Here is a 19,138-nt window from a genome sequence, read left to right on the forward strand (position 1 = left end):
GATTTAACTGTGCCTAGTCAGATTGCTTGAGTTTGTCAAGCCAACAATTTGGAACGAGGGACTATATAGCTCCATTATCCTCTTGCGGAGGGTACAGTCTAAATTCTGAAGAAACATGGTTCAATTTCCACAATGTAGCCCGGTTTTGCACTGAAAACATAGTGCCTACAATTTGGATTACTATTTGGAAATGTATCCGCTCATACTGGCGAAAGATTTTTTTTTCTTTCCCCTGTGATTTTAATTGATTCCTTGGTTTTATCCTGGATTAAGTGTAGTGGTTGGCAAAGTTGACTACAGCTGGCTCTAAATGGGATACATTTCTTCACTAGAATCAAGTTCATAAAGTGCTTGAAGATCCAGCTTGGATAGTTGAGATTAAAATAATCTGAGAGACAATTGAAAACCTTTTATTGGTTTTGGCTGATATATCAGCTACAACTATGAATGAACAGAAGTGAATTGGGAATGTACCATAGGTAGAGTTACATTTGAAGACTCTACAAATTCCTTATTAAAAATTAACTTTTAAAAAAACTATGATTACTGGGTTGGCACTAAGTTAGAACTTCATTTGTACAGGCTGTCTGAAATCATACAAAAACAGTGTTTTTTACATTCCACCCAGGCACACCAGGAGCCATCGAAAATTAAGAATGACACATAGCTTTCTTCTACAGCAGGGGCGTCAAACTCGCGGCCCATAGGCTGAATGTGTCACAAGCTGGCCACACCCGGTTTGAAAAAAGGGGGGGGGGAAATCACAATATGTCATATGATGACGTTTGACACCCCTGTCCTACAGCAAGTCCTTGACTTACAACCAGTCACTTAATGACGATTTGAAGTTAGGATGGACCTCACCAGGGGTATTTAAGATTCTGTTCCAAGGTTCTAATCACTGCCCATCCCTCTTCATGCATTTTGGGTGCTTGGCAACCAGTTCACATTTACAGTTGCATGACAACACTTTATTACTTTTGTGGGGGGTGGGGGTGGGAATGGCATTTACTTTCAGTTTTCAGCAAAATCTGTCCATAATAAACCATTGATTCCCTTAGCAACCACAGGAATTGCTTAACAACCACCACAAAAAAGATTATAATATCAAGTCACTCGCATAGGTGACTCACTTTACAACCGTCACTACTTACAATTAGTTACCTCTAATAGGCAGGTTCCATTACAGTCATAAGTCGAGAACTGCCTGCCTTATATTTTGATCTGATTATTGTTGAAATCACATTCAGGTAAAATGATGTTTTTTTCCATTCTGGAAAAAAATATGTAATTTGTTTTATAACCGATATTGTTCCAGAATTATATCATATCCTTATTCTGAATATAGGTACAGTTCAAGGATACCTGGAAAAGTGTTGCAGAGTATTCCAAAGTAACTGAATGATCTCGTTCATTAAAAAGCACAATTCTGCAGGTTATACAATACAATACAATACAATAGCAGAGTTGGAAGGGACCTTGGAGGTCTTCTAGTCCAACCCCCTGCCTAGGCAGGAAACCCTATACCATTTCAGACAAATGGTTATCCAGCATATTCTTTAAAACTTCCAGTGTTGGGGCATTCACAACTTCTGGAGGCAAGTTGTTCCACTGATTAATTGTTCTAAATGTCAGGAAGTTTCTCCTCAGTTATAAGTTGCTTCTCTCCTTGATTAGTTTCCACCCATTGCTTCTTGTTCTACCCTCAGGTGCCTTGGAAAATAGTTTGACTCCCTCTTCGTTGTGGCAACCCCTGAGATATTGGAACACTGCTATCATGTCTCCCCTAGTCCTTCTTTTCATTAAACTAGACATACTCAGTTCCTGCAACCGTTCTTCATATGTTTTAGTCTCTAGTCCCCTAATCATCTTTGTTGCTCTTCTCTGCACTCTTTCTAGAGTCTCCACATCTTTTCTACATCGTGGTGACCAAAACTGAATGCAGTATTCCAAGTGTGGCCTTACCAAGGCATTATAAAGTGATATTAACACTTCACGTGATCTTGATTCTATCCCTCTGTTGATGCAGCCTAGAACTGTGTTGGCTTTTTTGGCAGCTGCTGCACGCTGCTGGCTCATATTTAAATGGTTGTCCACTAGGACTCCAAGATCCCTTCCACAGTTACTACTATTGAGCAAGGTACCACCTATACTGTACCTGTGCATTTCATTTTTCTTGCCTAAATGTAGAACCTTAACTCTTTTCACCACTGAATTTCATTTTATTAGCTAGTGCCCAATGTTCAAGTTTGTTATGATTTTTGGTATTGAGGGAAATCTGGAAAACACAACTTCTATGGTTCTGATTTTCTAATTTATTCTAATTAGGATGCTTTTTAAATTATAGAATTCATATTATGTAAATAAATTGATTCTACACTGCCGGAAGAATCACAATCATTGTGTTGTCTAGAAGTAAATTAAATAAATCAATATTGATACTAAATGCACTGTAATATCCATCTTGGTGTATATAAAAAAAATACTTTGATTCTTTTTTTCTGTTTGTTTATCTTTGCGAACATAGCATTGTCAAGCAATGAGGGCTTCATATTAAATGGAGACTATGTTGTCAGTATGTTTAAGAAGGAAATCAAAATTGGAAATGCTGTCATAGAATACAGTGGCTCAGACACTCCCATTGAACGAATCAATTCTACTTACCGCATTGATCAAGAAATAGTTCTTCAGGTAAAAAAAAATCTCTTTTTCTAAAAGAAAATCAAATATATATTGCTGTATTTTAATGTTTATGTAGATGAAATAGGACAGTTCCTCCCTTGATGCTATGCTTTTCTGTATCTTTTTTTCCTCTCAGGTTTTATCAGTGGGTAATTTATATAACCCTGATGTTCGATACACCTTCAATATCCCAATTGAAGATAAACCTCAGCAGTTTTATTGGAATGTCTATGGACCTTGGCAGCCCTGCAGTAAACTTTGCCAAGGTACGTGGCTTTAAAGGGATTTGAAAAATAATTCAAACTTTACATTTCCGAAATCTGTAGCAGGATGATGGATGCTGTCTCTTAAGCTGCTCATAATTTTAAGACCCTTCTTAGTACTTTAGGCTGACTTGAGGCAATATTTACCTCAAAATTATGACCACCTGCTCTACATTAGAGCTAGTTTGGTGGGGTGGTTAACACTGGTTTAGAAGCCAGGACAAGATGAGTTCTTAGGTACAAGTCCAACTGGGTGATTGGGAATACTTCTCTCTCAGATTTAGGAAGCAGACAAGGAGAAGCATTTCTGAAATCCTACCAAGTAAATTTGGGGACCAGTTCAGGCAGTCATCAGGGTCAACACCGACTCTTAAGACATCAAAGAAAACAACAACTCTACATTAAATTGGCTTCACTTGTGCTACTCAAGACAAATAGCAAAGGCTATTAAACACATTGTCTAACTTACAACTGATTTTATGACCTTTTTGCCATGATTGTTGGTAAAATGTGCATAGTGCTGTATCTTTATAGTTTCACTTTCATTATTAATGTATGAATATCAAATTGTGGTTGTATCTTGCTGCTGTAGTGGCAAGAGTCAAAGTCAAGGAATAAGTCCCAACTGACCTAGGCAACCAGCAGACCTAGAACGATTTTACTGCTCTGATTAATCTTTCGTAGCCCTTTCTGTCCAAGACAATGTAATGGCTGACTGACATGAATAGCCCCTTTCGGTGGAATAACTTACTGCGAGAGAAGTTTGCTCCAAGTTGAAATTAAGTTAACAAACCTGAGAAACCCATTTCAATCTCTAAAACCAGTCGCTTTTATTACAGCTTTATAGATGGGGAATTGAAACTGAGAAACAGTGATTTTGCCCTATGTTATGCAATGGGTTGATTAACATTTTTTCTAAGGCTAAATTTTCCTTTGCTAGATCACAATGACTATACCTGTCTAGAGCCAAAAATCTCAGTTCTCAAGTTGGTGTGTGTGTGTGTGTGTGTGTGTGTGTGTGTGTGTGTGTGTGTTTCTCTGTATGTTCTAGCATAACTCTGGAACGTCTTGAGCAATTTCAACCAAACTTGGTACACAGATGACTTACTCTCTAGAAACAAATACTATGGGGATAAAACACCCCTCACATCCCTCGGTGGGTGTGTTCTGTTACGATACAGCCTGTTGTGACTTCAAATGGCTTCTACTGTACTGCTGTAAAATGACTTCTACTGTACAGTGGAGTTGCCATGGTAACTGCTTCATAGTATTCCACAAGGGGGCTCCCTCTGGTAAGGGGGAAAATCCAACATTAGAAATTACATTTGGTTTGGACATTTTCCCCCTATAATTGCAAATGTATTGCAATTAATTTAGTTTCCTTGGCTTTACTTTTTTCCTTGGAGACTGATCTTCTGGGTAGGCTTTTCTCTCAGATTCAGGTTATACTTTTATTTTCAAAGCAGAAGTTGCTCCTTCTTTTTTCATGTTCAATAGGATACCAGCTTAAGTCCCACCACTGTCCCGGGGTCTGGGAAAAACAGTTAATAGCTCACTTATTATAACCGAGGAAGTAGACTAAATTTCTGAGAACTGGATGCGTCAAAAATTATCTAAGGTTTTCCATGTATGAATTACTTGTTCCCTAGTTCACAGTATAGGCAACCGTTTGAGGCCGGGAAGGGGCAGGGGGAGTGTGAAAGTTGCAGAGAGGAGCTAATGAAAAATGTGCATTGTAATGCAGACTTTAGGACTTTTGGATGCAAATACCAAAGGCCAGGATTTGCACTGTGACTTTTATGTTGAATATTTCTTTCCTTTTCATTATTACAGTTTGTATTAGATGCCTGTATTCACAGTAACAGTGGCCTAAATATAGTGAGATAATCGGTCTGGGATCCAGTACACCCTGCCAGGCTTCCCCATGCCTTCAAGAAATATGATAGTGTGGTAGGACTAGCATATACGGACTGTAAAACTCAGATGACCTCTAGACATGGCAGCAAAGAGATGTGAAAACTCTCGACTCTTTGTTGCCATCTGGTGGAGTTTTGCATAGCAGACATGGTACTTCAAGTTCAATATTCCAGAAAGTAATAATGAAGGAATAGCGCAAAACGAAGGAGGCAGCAGGCAAGTATTCTCGAGCTAGTTGTTGTCTGAACAGCAGCTAACCTTGGGAACAGAGTTCTCATCCTCATCCCTTTTCTCATTCTCTTCTCATTTCTTTTTTGATGCTTGTGAAGGAATGAAGTGAGAGGGAATTTGTATGCAGAACTCCAGCAGACAGCAAAGATGTTTTCTGCTGTTTTCTGGCCAATCAAATTTTGGAGCATAGATTTTGTCAGGTGGCTGAGTTTAGGGGGATCTTTTAGAGGAAGAGTCATTAGTTCTTCCAAAATGTGTGTTTGCGTTAGTAATGGCAGGGCGAGACAGGGTCTCCCTGACTCTAATGGGAGAGCAGATGTTCTGACACTTGATGGCTAGTCAGATGCTAGTAGGTTCTTTTGGATTCAAGGCAGAAAACGAAACTAAACACTCATGGAACAAAGAGCCCAAAAGTTTAGTAATGTAATATGCAGTAAATTATGAGAGAAGATATACCTAAACACCTTCACCTGCAGACAGGAACTCTGAAAAGACTATTGTAGACAGATCTCTTTCTGATGCCAGGTGGCATGTGGCTGCTAAGGGTGAGGCTTGGCCCCACAAACTCTACTGTCATTGATGCAAAGGAGAAAAAAAATGTTGGCTGAGAGATTTTGGTGTATGCTTCTGCACAACACCTTCCTCCAGGAAGAATTGCATAAATTATACAAATATTAATTTGGGTGAAGCGGTCATTCCAATGGGCATTTGGTAGAGAGGAACGGAACTGTTATTTCTTTCTCATTATTCTTAATGAAACAAAAGACAAAGAAGAGAGCACATAGCTATTTAAACCTACTGAAATCTACCCTGTTTCCCTGAAAATAAGACCTTCCCAGATAATAAGCCCAATTGGGCTTTTGAACGCATGTGCTAAAATAAGCCCTCCCCCAAAAATAAGCCCTCCCCAAAAATATTGCAACACAGCAGCAGCTATGAGATGAGCATGCTCACCGCCTCCTGCACATAAAAAATAATAAGACCTCGCTGAAAATAGGGCCAAGTGCTTATTTTGGGGAGTCAAAAGAAAATAAGACTCTGTCTTATTTTCAGGGAAACACGGTAGCAAATGGAATAATCATACCTGCAGTCAATGTCTATGGGTCAAGCTCTGTGTTATGTTTATACACAGCAGTAGATGTCCTTCCAACCCCATTATAATTTAACATAAGTACACAAATTAATTGCACATTGTTTCAAGTGGGGGGGGGACTTGAACCCTCTATGTCCAAAATGCTTGATTTCGGAATCCCCTCATGTATGAGCTATTTGCAAATGAAACATGGGAGAGTGGAGTAAACCTCAGTTACCTCAAGAAGCAATTTTAAAAGAAGTTCTCAAATATAGCTAGATTTTGAAAAATAAACTTCAGATATCCTGGCATTTCAGTTCCTTGCAGTTAGCCAATGTAAATTGTTTAGGAAGGGCATAAACAATATTTAGAACCTATCTAAATATAGGCCTACTTTGGAACATGGGTGTGGGAAAAAATGAGTTCTTTACCTTTTATGTAATTGTATTTGTTTCATCCTTTTCAGGAGAACGAAAAAGGAAACCAATTTGCACCCGAGAATCCGATCAGCTCATGGTATCTGACCAAAGATGTGATAAAATTTCCCAACCTGATCCAGTGACAGAGCTGTGTAATTTAAATTGTGAATTAAGGTAAGGCAGTCTTATAGATGTGGATTCCATTGTTTTAGTCTCCATAATTTAAATTGCAAGGCCAATTGGCCAAAAAAAAAAAAAAAAAAACTCAGCACCTTATTGACTAGAACTATACACAAAAAAGCATTCAGTTGATAGACAAAATGATGAATGATGAATTTAAATTTTAAAAGTAATACAAGTCTTACAACCATTCATTAGCCATTATTTGAAGATACAATAGCCCTTTTAAAGAGGTGACTTATGACCTTCTTGCACTTAGGACCATCATAGCGTCACCAAAGTCATATGATCAAAATTTGCGCACTTGACAACTGGCAAGCATTTGACAGTTGCATGGTACATGAGATCACCATTTCTGACCTTCCTAATCAACTTTTGACAATCAAAGTCAGTGGAGGAAATGCTTGCTTAACAACTATCACTTATCAACTCCAGTAATTTGCTTAACAACTGTGACCAAGAAAAAGGTCGTAAAATCAGACAGGACTCACTGAACAACTGTCTTGCTTATCAGTGGAAATTCTGATCCCAGTTGGGGTTGTATGTGAAGAAACATCTGTACAAGGAACATCCTTCCTTTTGGGTTCAATCAATCAGAATAGAGCTGGAAGGGACCCTGGCCAATTGCCAGGATCCAATTGCCTAGTCAAGCAGGAGATCCTACCATATTTCCCTGAAAATAAGACCTCTCCAGATAATAAGCCCTCCCCGAAAATATTGCAACACAGCAGCAGCCATGAGGTGACCACGCTTGCTGCCTCCTGCACCTCAAAAATAATAAGACCTCTCCGAAAATAAGGCCAAGTGCTTATTTGGGGGGGGGGGGTGTCAAAAGAAAATAACACCCTGTTTTTTTTTCGGGGAAACACGGTATACCATTTCAGAAAGGTGGCTGTCCAGTCTTTTCTTAAAAACTTCCAGTGATGAAGCACTAACAACTTCTGAAGACAAGTTTGTACTCACTGTTAGGAATTCTCCTTAATTCCAGGTTGCTTCTCTTCTTGAGTAGTTTCCATCCATTGTTTCTTGTCTTGCCTTCTGGCGCTGGTTGCGGTAAATCCACAATTTTACCACCATTGAGCATTAACAGCATAACTGTTTGTTCTATATAACTTCCATTTCTTGTGGAGTCAGCCTAAACTTAAAGGAAAGTACATTGCTGTGTAATCTCATAGATGTTAATATTTTATTAGTGATAAGAACCTTTGGGGCACTAAAAGCATCTCAAGCAAAATTCGGTTTTAAAAGAAATAATCATAATAAAATGTTTAAGTGGCAAAAAAAATCAAATCAAACAACAATTAATTACAGCAAAATCATTAGTTTAGTTAGTGACAAACTTTCCAATGGCCCTACTTAAGCCTCCCCAGAAAACAGTTATGAAGACTGGGCATTGCACCGAATAAGATCATGCTTCCTCTGAGATTGCAATAAAATTTAGTAAGGTTGTATGATTGCCTTGGCAAATGCTCTTCCACTTTTGATCACAAAAGTTGCATTTGTAGATACTACAATTCCATTAAACCTTCTGGTTTGCCCATGTCCTGGCTTGCTTTTTTGTACTCAAGGTATTCACTTACTGTATTTTGATGCTATTAGAAATGAAGCTAGTTACTAATGCATACAGGTTGAAAAGGGAATTAGAGCATGCTGGCTGGGGAATTCTGGGAGTTGAAGTGACCAAAGTTGAGAAACACTGCTCTAGCTTCAAAGGTGGCATATTACTGTATACCAGTGGCACTGGCCTAGGGGTGCAACAGTGAAGATGAAAGTGGCATTTGTGCCACACTTATGAACCTGAAGCAAGCACTTGCCATTTCCAGATTGGTTGATTTGATTAGGAATTCAATGGTTTTGGCTCTTGGTTTTACCTACTGTATAGATGTATGTACACACCAGGGACGTGCGGTCAGGGGAGGCAGGGGAGGCAGAGCCTCACCGCTCTCATCATGAAAATAAAAAAAGGGAAAAGGGAAAAGGCGCTGAGAAGCCTTCTGCACACGTGGTCCAGGAATGGGACCACGTGTGCAGGAGGCTCCTCTAGCCTCAGCCTCCCTCCTGCACTCGTGGTCCCATTCAGGAAGGCGGGGAATGGGACCACGTGTGCAGGAGGCTCCTCTAGCCTCAGCCTGCCTCCTGCACTCGTGGTCCCATTCCCCGCCTTCCTGAGTCAACATGAAGGGGACTGCGGAGCATGAGCCGCGGTCCCGCGGAGCGCGCTCCGTGGCCCCCTTCATGTTGACTCAGGAGTCAGGAAGGAGGGGAATGGGACCATGTGTGCAGGAGGCTGAGGCAGCTTCAACCTCTTGCACACGTGGTCCCATTTCCCGCCTTCCTGAGTCAATATGAAGGGGACCGCGGAGCGCGCTAATGATGTCACCACCCTCACCAGCCATAAACCTCACCGCACGTCACTGGTATACACCCATCTGTTCTCTTTCTGTAGCGTACTGTAGTTTAGAAAGGTTTAACCACTCCTTTGCTCCCCCTGCCCTATCACGGTCTACATTCCTACTCCCCTGATGGTAATGCCAAGAAGGTAACAATGATCTTGTGAATGCTCATTCATTCTTTGGGAAGCCTCCTGCTGTTCCCTCTCAGTAACTTTGCAGATGGTTGTTTCTCCCATTTCTACAATCATTAGTTTATCCCCATCTAACAGCAAACTGCACAGCAGAAAAAGGAGATGAGCCTCTCTCAAACAATGCATGTCCCTCCCGCAAAGGAGCACCTGAGGCCCACATGTGCCCCACAAGCTGTGGGTGAGCCTCCATTGACAATCTGGATTTGCCTCAGCCATGTAATAGGGAGGGGATTAGGTGGCTTTTGTTTTTAAAATGAAAGCGGTCTGGAATGTGGGTGTTTAAACACTTCCTTTCTTCCACAATTTTCTATTATTTTGTGCTTCTCCCCCTCGCTCAAGAAAAAAAAAAGTATTTGGGGCTGTTCAGTGATTAATGAGAATAACAGGGGGGGAAGGGGTTGAGGCCATTTTTTCCCTTCCCTAATCAAAGTGCATAGTCCTTAAAAGCCGCCAAGATATTTTTCACATGTAACAGGAAATCCCAGAAGTGCATTTCCCTTTCTTTGATAGTCAAAATCCATTAAATGACTAACCATTTTCTACCCTTTTTATGATAATTAGACCTTCCCGCTGAGACTGTGCCTGACTCTAATGATAGGTTGGACATGATTTCTATTCTCCCTGCGCACACATTTTTAAATTGCATTAATAGGAACCTCGCTCACTCATAGGCAAAACAATTGCCATCAAACAATTGGAACTTTTAAGAATACTATTCTTTTTCATCTCATATTAGAGAGTACACAAAGTTCATAATCCCAAATAATGCACATTGCATAGGAGAACTGAATGCCAATTATTTCTTATACTATTTCCTGTCTTCTCTGCTAGTTTCCCCTCAGACTTGTTTAATTATTTATTTATGACATTTATATACCACCCATCTCACTGTCATGTGACTCTGGGCAGCTTACAATGTCCTAAAACCAGAGCTAGAAACATTGAAATATTAAATATTAAAATAAACAGAGATTAAACACGTTAAAACCTAAAATACACTGGGGTGGAGACGAGAATCTTCTTCCTACCCTATTTCCCTGAAAATAAGACCTCCCCGGATAATAAGCCCAATTGGGCTTTTGAGCGCATGCTCTAAAATAAGCCACCCCCCAAAAATAAGCCATCCCCCAAAAATATTGCAATACAGCAGCAGCCATGACCGCCTCCTGCACCTCAAAAATAATAAGACCTCCCCAAAAATAAGGCCAAGCGGTTATTTCAGAGGGTCAAAAGAAAATAAGACCTTGTCTTATTTTCGGGGAAACACGGTAGTCCACTAACCACCTCTAATGTGGAATACCCCAGCAGATCTGGAGATTGACTGAGATTTGGAAGGCCTTGAGGATGGGGGTGGATCAAGGGGCACAATGTTCCAGAGGATGGGAGCCATGGCAAAAATGCCATTTCTCCTGGACCCTACCAGCCAGAATTCCTTTACCGATGGGATCCGCAGCATCCCCTTCTGCCAGATCCAGGGCCAATCTGGGTATCTCTTGGGCCAGTGATCAGCCTGTCATCTGGGCTTCTTAGCGATGGCATCAAGAGTTATGAAATTTTGGCAGCAGTCAGACCTGACTGGATCTGCTCTGCTCATTTTCATATATGTTTTCACTCTTTGAACTTTGGATTTATGGGATTGATATTTTTTAATCTACCTTGTCCTGTAATTTTTCTGATTGTTATTGGGTGGTATAGATAGCAAATAAAAATAAACCATTTTAAATTTAGCACCGTAGAAAAATTAATTGGTAGCAGCAAGTAGTCATTTAGGTTGTCATTTTCTTACTGTTAAAACAATAGAAAAGGGGTTCCGAAAAATGCAGCTGAAGGAATATGCTGAAGATTGCCAGATGTCTTTTATTTGAAAGGATAATAAGGGTTCTATATTTTAGGTATTTTTCTCATTCTCTCTGCCCAAGATCACAGTTTGATAAATCATAGAAGAAAGTTCTTGTTTCAGAACACTAAGCTCCATAAAATAAACACCTTTTGCTCTCTCCATTCCCAATACTATTTTAAAAAAGGCGATGGGGTGGGGAATCTGCATTCATTTGGCAACCACAACTCCAGCCACAAAATTGCCTAATTTATCCAGGACAGAACCTTTCTTTTAAAAGCATTTGAAAATTGGTAAATTGTAAGAGCTTTTATTTCGGAGATGATCTGGAGAGTGTTCAAATATGTTGCTTTTCTAAGTACATGTGAATCACTCCTTTGTTTCTGCCTGCCTTCTCAAAAGAGAAGACTGCAAAAGTTGGGGTCTGTAGCGCAAAAAGTTAGTACACTCAAAGTCTGCCAAAAAGTAACAGTACAACAGTAGTTGACCATATGGGTGCTTTAGCAGTAGACGTTGCTTCTAGTAATAATAATAATAATAATAAATTTGGATTTATTAGCCGCTCCCTTTCCAAGTAGGACTCGGGGCGGCGTACAATGGAGCATAAACATAAAAGATATATAACAACACAAAAACGTACATACATACACAACACACATACATACACGGAGGAGGAAACAAATTACATCATTAGACAGTTAAAAATCAGCTTTAAAATACCCCAATTGTAAAAACCCAATATGCAGTTAAAATTAATATTAAGGACAATTTAAAAAACAGTTAGGAGGAATGAGAAAATTACGATTGCGATTGAGCCAGGCCAGATAATTGAAAGAGGTGGGTCTTCAGCTGTACACGGAAGGAGCGGAGATCGGAAGTAATCCTGATGTCACGGGGGAGGTCATTCCACAGGGCTGGGCCCATCACAGAGAAGGCTCTGCTCCTGGGTGTCGCCCCCCGGCACTGTTTGGCGGACGGCACCCGGAGAAGTCCCTCTCTGTGTGAGCGAATTGGTCATAGGGATGTGTGGGGCAGGATGCGATCCTGCATATAACTAGGCCCTGTGCCATGAAGCGCTTTAAAGATCATAATCAAAACCTTGAAACGCACTCGGTAGACCACAGGAAGCCAGTGCAGCTCGCGCAGGAGAGGTGTTACAGGGGAGTATCTAGTCCTCCCCATAATCACCCGCGCGGCCGCGTTCTGGACCAACTGTAGTCTCCGAGTGCATCTCAAGGGAAGCCCCATGTAGAGAGCATTGCAGTAATCCAGGTGAGACGTCACTAGCGCATGGGTGACTGTGCGTAGGGCATCCCGGTCCAATAAGGGGCGCAATTGGCGCATCAGGCGGACCTGATGGAACGCCCCCCTTGCCACGGCTGTTACATGGTTATCCATGGACAGCCGGGCATCCAGGAGGACGCCCAAATTGCGCACCTGATCCATGGGGGCTAGTTGGACGCCCCCGACGGCCAGAGATGGAAGCACCTGGTTGAACCGGGAGGCCGGAAGCCACAGCCACTCCGTCTTGGAAGGGTTGAGTTTTAGTCGGTTGCCATCCATCCAGACCCGTACGGCCTCCAGACACCGGGACATCATTTCGACGGCCTCATTGGGGTGGTTCGGAGTGGAAATGTATAGCTGAGTATCATCAGCATACAGATGATATCCCACCCCAAAACCACGGATGATCTCGCCCAGCGGTTTCATATATGTGTTGAACAGGAGAGGCGAGAGCACCGATCCCTGTGGCACTCCACATGTGAGTGGCCTCCGGGTCGAACTCTGCTCCCCTGTCAACACACGTTGCGTCCGATCAGAGAGGTAGGAGCCAAACCACCGTAAAACGGTGCCCCTGACTCCCAGCCCCTCTAGCCGGTGCAACAGGATACCATGGTCGATGGTATCGAACGCCGCCGAGAGATCTAATAGGACCAGGATAGAGGAACAACCCCTATCTCTGGCCCTCCAGAGATCATCAACCAATGCGACCAAGGCCGTCTCCGTGCTGTGCCCGGGTCGGAAGCCGGACTGGCGCGGGTCTAGATAATCATTTTCCTCCAGGTGACGTGGGAACTGCTGTGCTACCACACTCTCTACAACCTTCGCTAAAAAAGGAAGGTTGGAGACTGGACGATAATTGACTAGGTCCGTTGGGTCCAGGGAAGGCTTCTTGAGTAGGGGCCTCACCACCGCCTCTTTCAAGGCGGCCGGTAGAGACCCCTCACCCAACAAGGCGTTCACCAGGCCCAGGAGCCAGTCGCGCGTAACCTCCCAGGATGCCAGTACAAGCCAGGAGGGACACGGGTCCAATAAACATGTGGTGGGTCGCAGACGTCCACGCAACCTGTCCAAATCCTCGATGGCAACCGAGTCAAACTCCTCCCAAAGCGGTCCCTCAAGACTCGCAACGGGCGTCTCTACTGAACCACTGAAAGGGGTCCATCCCATCCGGATTTGAGCGACTTTGTCCTGTAGATAATTCCCAAACTCCTCTGCTCTGCCCTGTAAAGGGGCTTCCCGCGGTCTCTCAAACAAGAGGGAACGGGTCACCCGAAACAGGGCGGCAGGGCGGTTATCTGCGGACGCAATAAGAGCGGCGCAATGTTGACGTTTGGCCGCTCTTAATGCCACAAGGTACGTCTTCAAGTAGGCTCGTGCCTGTGCTCGGTCAAATTCGGAACGGGAGGATCTCCAACGACTCTCTAGGCGTCTCTTGTGGCGTTTCATCACCCTTAGCTCCTCGGTAAACCAAGGTGCCAGGGTGGTTCGTCGCCGCAGGAGAGGCCGCAAAGGCGCCACCCGGTCTAGGGCCCCGGTAGTCGCACTATTCCATGCGTCTACCAGGTCCTCCACTCGGGGGCGGGTCAGGTCCACAGTAGGTGGCCCAAGTTCCGTCTGGAACCTATCCGGTTCCATCAGGCGCTTGGGGCGGAACCATCTAATACCTTCCAGTTCCGCCCCAAGTAATACGTGGAGGTGGCCGGATTGTTGTCATATTTTTTGTCCTAGGTTTTAACAACAAAGTGAGAGCAGCTATAATGAGCTGCTCTCAAGCCAAGCCGCTCTTATTCAGTTGATTCTCATCAAGAGTTTGCTCGGGCTGCAAAGCTGTCAGGTTGGCTTGCATTTCCAGCTTCATCTAGCTACATTGCACATTGTCACCTCTTGCATTGTTTCTGGTATTCCAGGGAGCATCAGATGAAAGGGGGAGGGACCCATAGTTGCTTAACAATCAGAGAAAGAAACTTAGGATGGATTCACCCTCATTGATCAGGCTGCTAAAAGTGACAGCAGGAAATTTGTACTTTCAGACTTGCAAGATTCTGTTAATGCGGCCTTACAATAAAGTAGAATCAAATCATCTAGTCATATTTCCTGTCTGATTTACTTGGGAGGGCTGAAGGTGGGGGGATGTTTTCAGGATTGAAAGTTTCTACTAGTGTCACATCGCAATAAACTACTCCCAAGTGTGCACTTTGTCTAGACTACCTTGCAAAATGAACATCTTCATAGAGCATTCTTACAATAGACAGGCACAAATACAGCCTTCACATATGTTAAACAAGTTGAACAGCTAGTCAGTAAACACGCACATTATAACATTTCTGCAATTTTACCGTCTACACTTACATCCTTATAATTGGATGCCAAAATGTGTAGCATTCAAGTCCATCCCTCAACCTTGTGATTCCTATAGAGCTGACTCTCAAATTCTCTTTCCAGAATTTTCTCACTTCGGTTTCATCTCAAATGGTGTATTTACTTTTATTTTTAATTCGGTTCATTCTTCTGGAGACTCCCTCACTCACTTTCCAGGGGCAGGAACCCACAGTTGTTTAACAATCAGAGAAAGAAACGTAGGATGGATTTGCCCTCATTGATCAGGCTGCTAAAAGTGGGCATGGCCAGTGTGTGGCGCACCCAGCCCTCAGGCCATGAGTTTGACACCCCTGCTAAAGGTGAAGAAGAATAAAGGAAATTGCTTTAAAAAGCCTGAATTCTTGGTTTTTGGAGCTTGGCTGGTGATTTGAGGCTTTCATATAACATTTTTAGTAAATCAGAGAAGGTGCAAACTAGATTACTAATCTCAGTCACACCTTTGCCCCTTGCAGCATTTTTTTTTAAACACTAAGGGCAGTTCTAGGCACATTTTGGCTAGCATGCGACTAACACAAATACAGCCCAAGTTTACCTCATACTCATCTATGCAAACCGGGATCTCTCGTCTGTTCACTACCTTATAAACCCCCATATTGTTGCCTATATCTTAATCACTTGGAAGTACATTCCATGCATTGACTCAAATTCAGATTTACACAAATAATATGAATTCAATATAAAGTGGCTTTGGATAAAATGAAAAAAAATGAAGCATGCTTACATTTATGCTACCTATTTCCCCTGCTTCTGTTTTTGCTTTTTGTCTTGGGCACATTTTTGACCATCTAAAGAGCTTCCTCTTGCCATGATTGCTTTTGCTAACACATGCTCTCGATTGTATATATAGGTGGCATATTGTCAGAAAGAGTGAATGCTCTGTGCAATGTGGAATGGGCTATAAAACTTTGGAAATTTCCTGTGCCAAGTACAGCAAGCTTGAAGGCAAAATTGAAAAGTATGATGACCGATACTGTAGTGGCATATCCAAGCCAAACACTAGAGAAAAGTGTTCAGGAGACTGTAACACCGGAGGATGGCGCTACTCGGCCTGGACTGAAGTAAGTTGATCCTTTATGGCAGTGTTTCTCAAACTTGGCGACTTTAAGTCCTGTGGACTTCAACTCCCAGAATCTGGGAGTTGAAGTCCACAGGACTTAAAGTCGCCAAGTTTGAGAAACACTGCTTTATGGGGATAAAAGCAGCAGGGCATGCAAGGTGGGTGGGAGAGAAGAATCATATGAAAGGAAGTCAAAATGATTACAACTGTGTGTGGTATAAACAACATTTACATTTTACATTAAGTAATCTATATGCTAAGGGACGTGGTGGCTCAGTGGTTAAGATGCTGAGCTTGTTGATCAGAAGGTCGGCAGTTCAACAGTTTGAATCCCTAGCGCGGCATAACGGGGTGAGCTCCCATTACTTGTCCCAGCTTCTGCCAACCTAGCAGTTCGAAAGCATGTAAAAATGCAAGTAGAAAAATAGGAACCATCTTTGGGGGGAAGGTAACAGCGTTCCGTGTTCCTTCGGCATTTAGTCATTCCGACCACGGAGACGTCTTCGGACAGTGCTGGCTCTTCGGTTTTGAAACGGAGATGAACACCGCCCCCTAGAGTCAGGAACGACTAGCACGCATGTGCGGGGAAACTTTTACCTTTACTTTTAATCTATATGCTGCATAATCAATCTTTCAATTAACTAATCGCTATAAATTGATTCTATTTAATAAAAATAATGGGAAAAGTATTAGATGGGGGAAGTTTGCTTTAATATGCAAAAAATAAAAAGGGAAATTAAAAAATGGAACAAAAGCATTTATATTACATAAAAGAAATAGGATTCAATGTAATATTTAAACCAGAAGTGATTTAAACCACTGAATTATGTTTCCTAACAATTGGAATATTTATTCTTTCACTTGTCTGGTTGCTCGTATTTTACTTTGTATTTTACATTATTTGTCTGTATACTTTATCTGATCTATATAGCCACCCAACTTGTGAATCTCAGTGATTTTCATGATTAAAGCACAAAAACCTACCACATATAAAACACCAGCATCCAAGGATAAACAATAACCCCAATAACATAATCAATGCTGTCTCATTACTTTAAGTAGGCCTGAATCCTGATTGAAAGAGGGCCCTGCTTTATCCAGGGACCCCTGGAGCTGTAAGCCAATCACTTTTTCAACAACCGCTCCTAAAAAGATTTGATCCAATCTTCTTCTTTTAGATGGCAATTCTAACCCTAAAAGCCAGTTAGCTGACGAGTAGCTTAGAAATGAAAGGCATCACCCAAACAGTTGCCATGAAGGAACAGCAATTCTTTGTATGGGCTATCAGCCTATGAAGGCCATAGTGCAGGGGTATCAAACTTGATTTCATTGAGGGCTACATCAGGGTTGTGTTTGACCTCGGGAGGCCAGGATGGGCACGGCCAGCTCAACATCACTCGTGTCAGGGGTACCTGTGGTGGCCTGAGCACTCTGCCAGCAAAAACGGGGTCCCGAGCTCTGTTTTTGCATGTGACAGCCTCCTCCTGCAATCCTCTGCCAGTAAAATGGAGGTGAGACAGCCACCCACAACCCTCGCACACTCCGTTTTTGCTGGCAGAGATACCGTGGGCCAGTCTTTCGCTGTTTCAATGGCAGCCCTGCGGGATCTGGCCCACAGGCCTTGAATTTGACACCCCTGCCACAGTGATTCAAGGATTTCCCTATTATTATTATTTTTAAGAGTAACTATTTTTAGTACTACTGGGATGTGCTAAATGTGTGTACTAGCAATTATTGGCCAGAGTAGATACAGCACAATTTTTCCAGTTTATAGACTGTCGAGAGAATCAGGGTAGCAATAATTAGCATGTGCTTTATAGTTGGGATTTTCTAAGGAGAAATCCCTGGCTGTTTTTGTAAAGAACTCTTCGGCAAACACACACTTAAAACTCAATCATATGCCAACCTGGAATATGGAGGAGTGGGCATTTTCAGCTGACCTTGTAGTAGTAGCCCAACCCTCTGGAATGACCTCCCTCCCGATATTAGAATTACTAACGACCTCCGCTCCTTCCGACAGAAGCTCAAGACTCACCTGTTCCGATTAGCTGGCTTAGCTGATTGATAGTTCCATCTTCCACCTCCTGGCAAACATTTTATTGGGGAATTTTTTAAGGGAATTTTAATTTTATTTGTATTTTAACTAAGTATTGTATAGTATATTTTCTACCTCCTCCGTCTACGTCTATGTCCATGTCTATGTATCTGTATATGGTTTTAACATGACTGTACACCGCCCCGAGTCCTGCCTAGGAAAGGGTGCGGTCTAGAAATAAAAGTTTTTTTTAATTATTATTATTATTATTATTATTATTATTATTATTATTATTATTATTATTATTATTATTATTATTATTATTATTATTATTATTATTAACTTTGACTTCGTTTTTATTCCGTGAAGTGCTCTAAGAGCTGTGGTGGTGGCACAAAGAGGCGTCGAGCAGTCTGCATGAATACATTCAATGATGTTTTGGAGGATAGTAAATGCAGCCAGCAGGAAAAAGTGACAGCACAACGGTGCAACGAACTCCCGTGCCCACACTGGAAAACAGGAGATTGGTCAGAAGTAAGAATGTCATATTGCATTAATACTGTAATTTTAATCACAGATTGGTATGGTGGCCTAGAGGTGGAGCTCTTGCCTCTCAATCAAGAGGTTGTGAGCTCGATCCTAGGTAGAAGCAGATATTTCTCTCTCTGGGCACAATGAGAATATATCTGCTACGAGAACTCCGCATTGGCGACAGGAAGGGCATCCGGCCAGTAAACACTCAGCTACATTCAGTTGCCTTGACTCCTCCCTGATGCACGGGATTACAAGGTCATTTAAAAAAAAAAACTGTAATTTTAATCACAGCAAAATTGCACTAAAATGGTTATTCAGATCATATGATCTTCACATCTTCATTCCTTAATGCACAGTTCGGATTTACTTTGTTCACGTCTTCCTCTGTCATTAGCACAATGAATTAGACAAGCTACTGCAGGCTTCCTTTCAGTTTGAAAAGTGGGTCTCAGCGTTCATTTAGCATCAGATAATAAAACAGATAAAGAGAAGATAGGTATGACAGTGATTTAACTTTTGCTTTATGGATCCTATGGGGCTGCGTAGAACTTATTTTCCCTGTAACTTGCTAAAATTTACTTCGAACAATGTATCTTTCGTTAGAAGAGCTAATTTCAGCCTTGATGTGGCCAAGCTTGTTCCCTTCCTTAAACTCTTGTATCAC

At 42.0% G+C, this 19,138-nt stretch overlaps 1 protein-coding gene across 2 annotated transcripts in view; it reads left to right on the top strand.

Annotated features, from left to right (window-relative positions):
- Positions 1-19,138, top strand: part of ADAMTS9 (ADAM metallopeptidase with thrombospondin type 1 motif 9) — a 174,353-nt gene that overhangs the window by 75,999 nt on the left and 79,216 nt on the right. For both annotated transcript variants that reach the window (XM_081938876.1, XM_081938877.1), the window contains exons 17-21: positions 2,528-2,691; positions 2,819-2,948; positions 6,632-6,758; positions 15,696-15,906; positions 18,310-18,474. In XM_081938876.1, coding sequence (XP_081795002.1) covers positions 2,528-2,691; positions 2,819-2,948; positions 6,632-6,758; positions 15,696-15,906; positions 18,310-18,474 — 797 coding nt within the window. The remainder of the gene's footprint in view (positions 1-2,527; positions 2,692-2,818; positions 2,949-6,631; positions 6,759-15,695; positions 15,907-18,309; positions 18,475-19,138) is intronic.

Source organism: Natrix helvetica, assembly GCF_964273705.1.
Source record: "Natrix helvetica genome assembly, chromosome: 1".
Lineage (NCBI taxonomy): Eukaryota > Metazoa > Chordata > Lepidosauria > Squamata > Natricidae > Natrix > Natrix helvetica.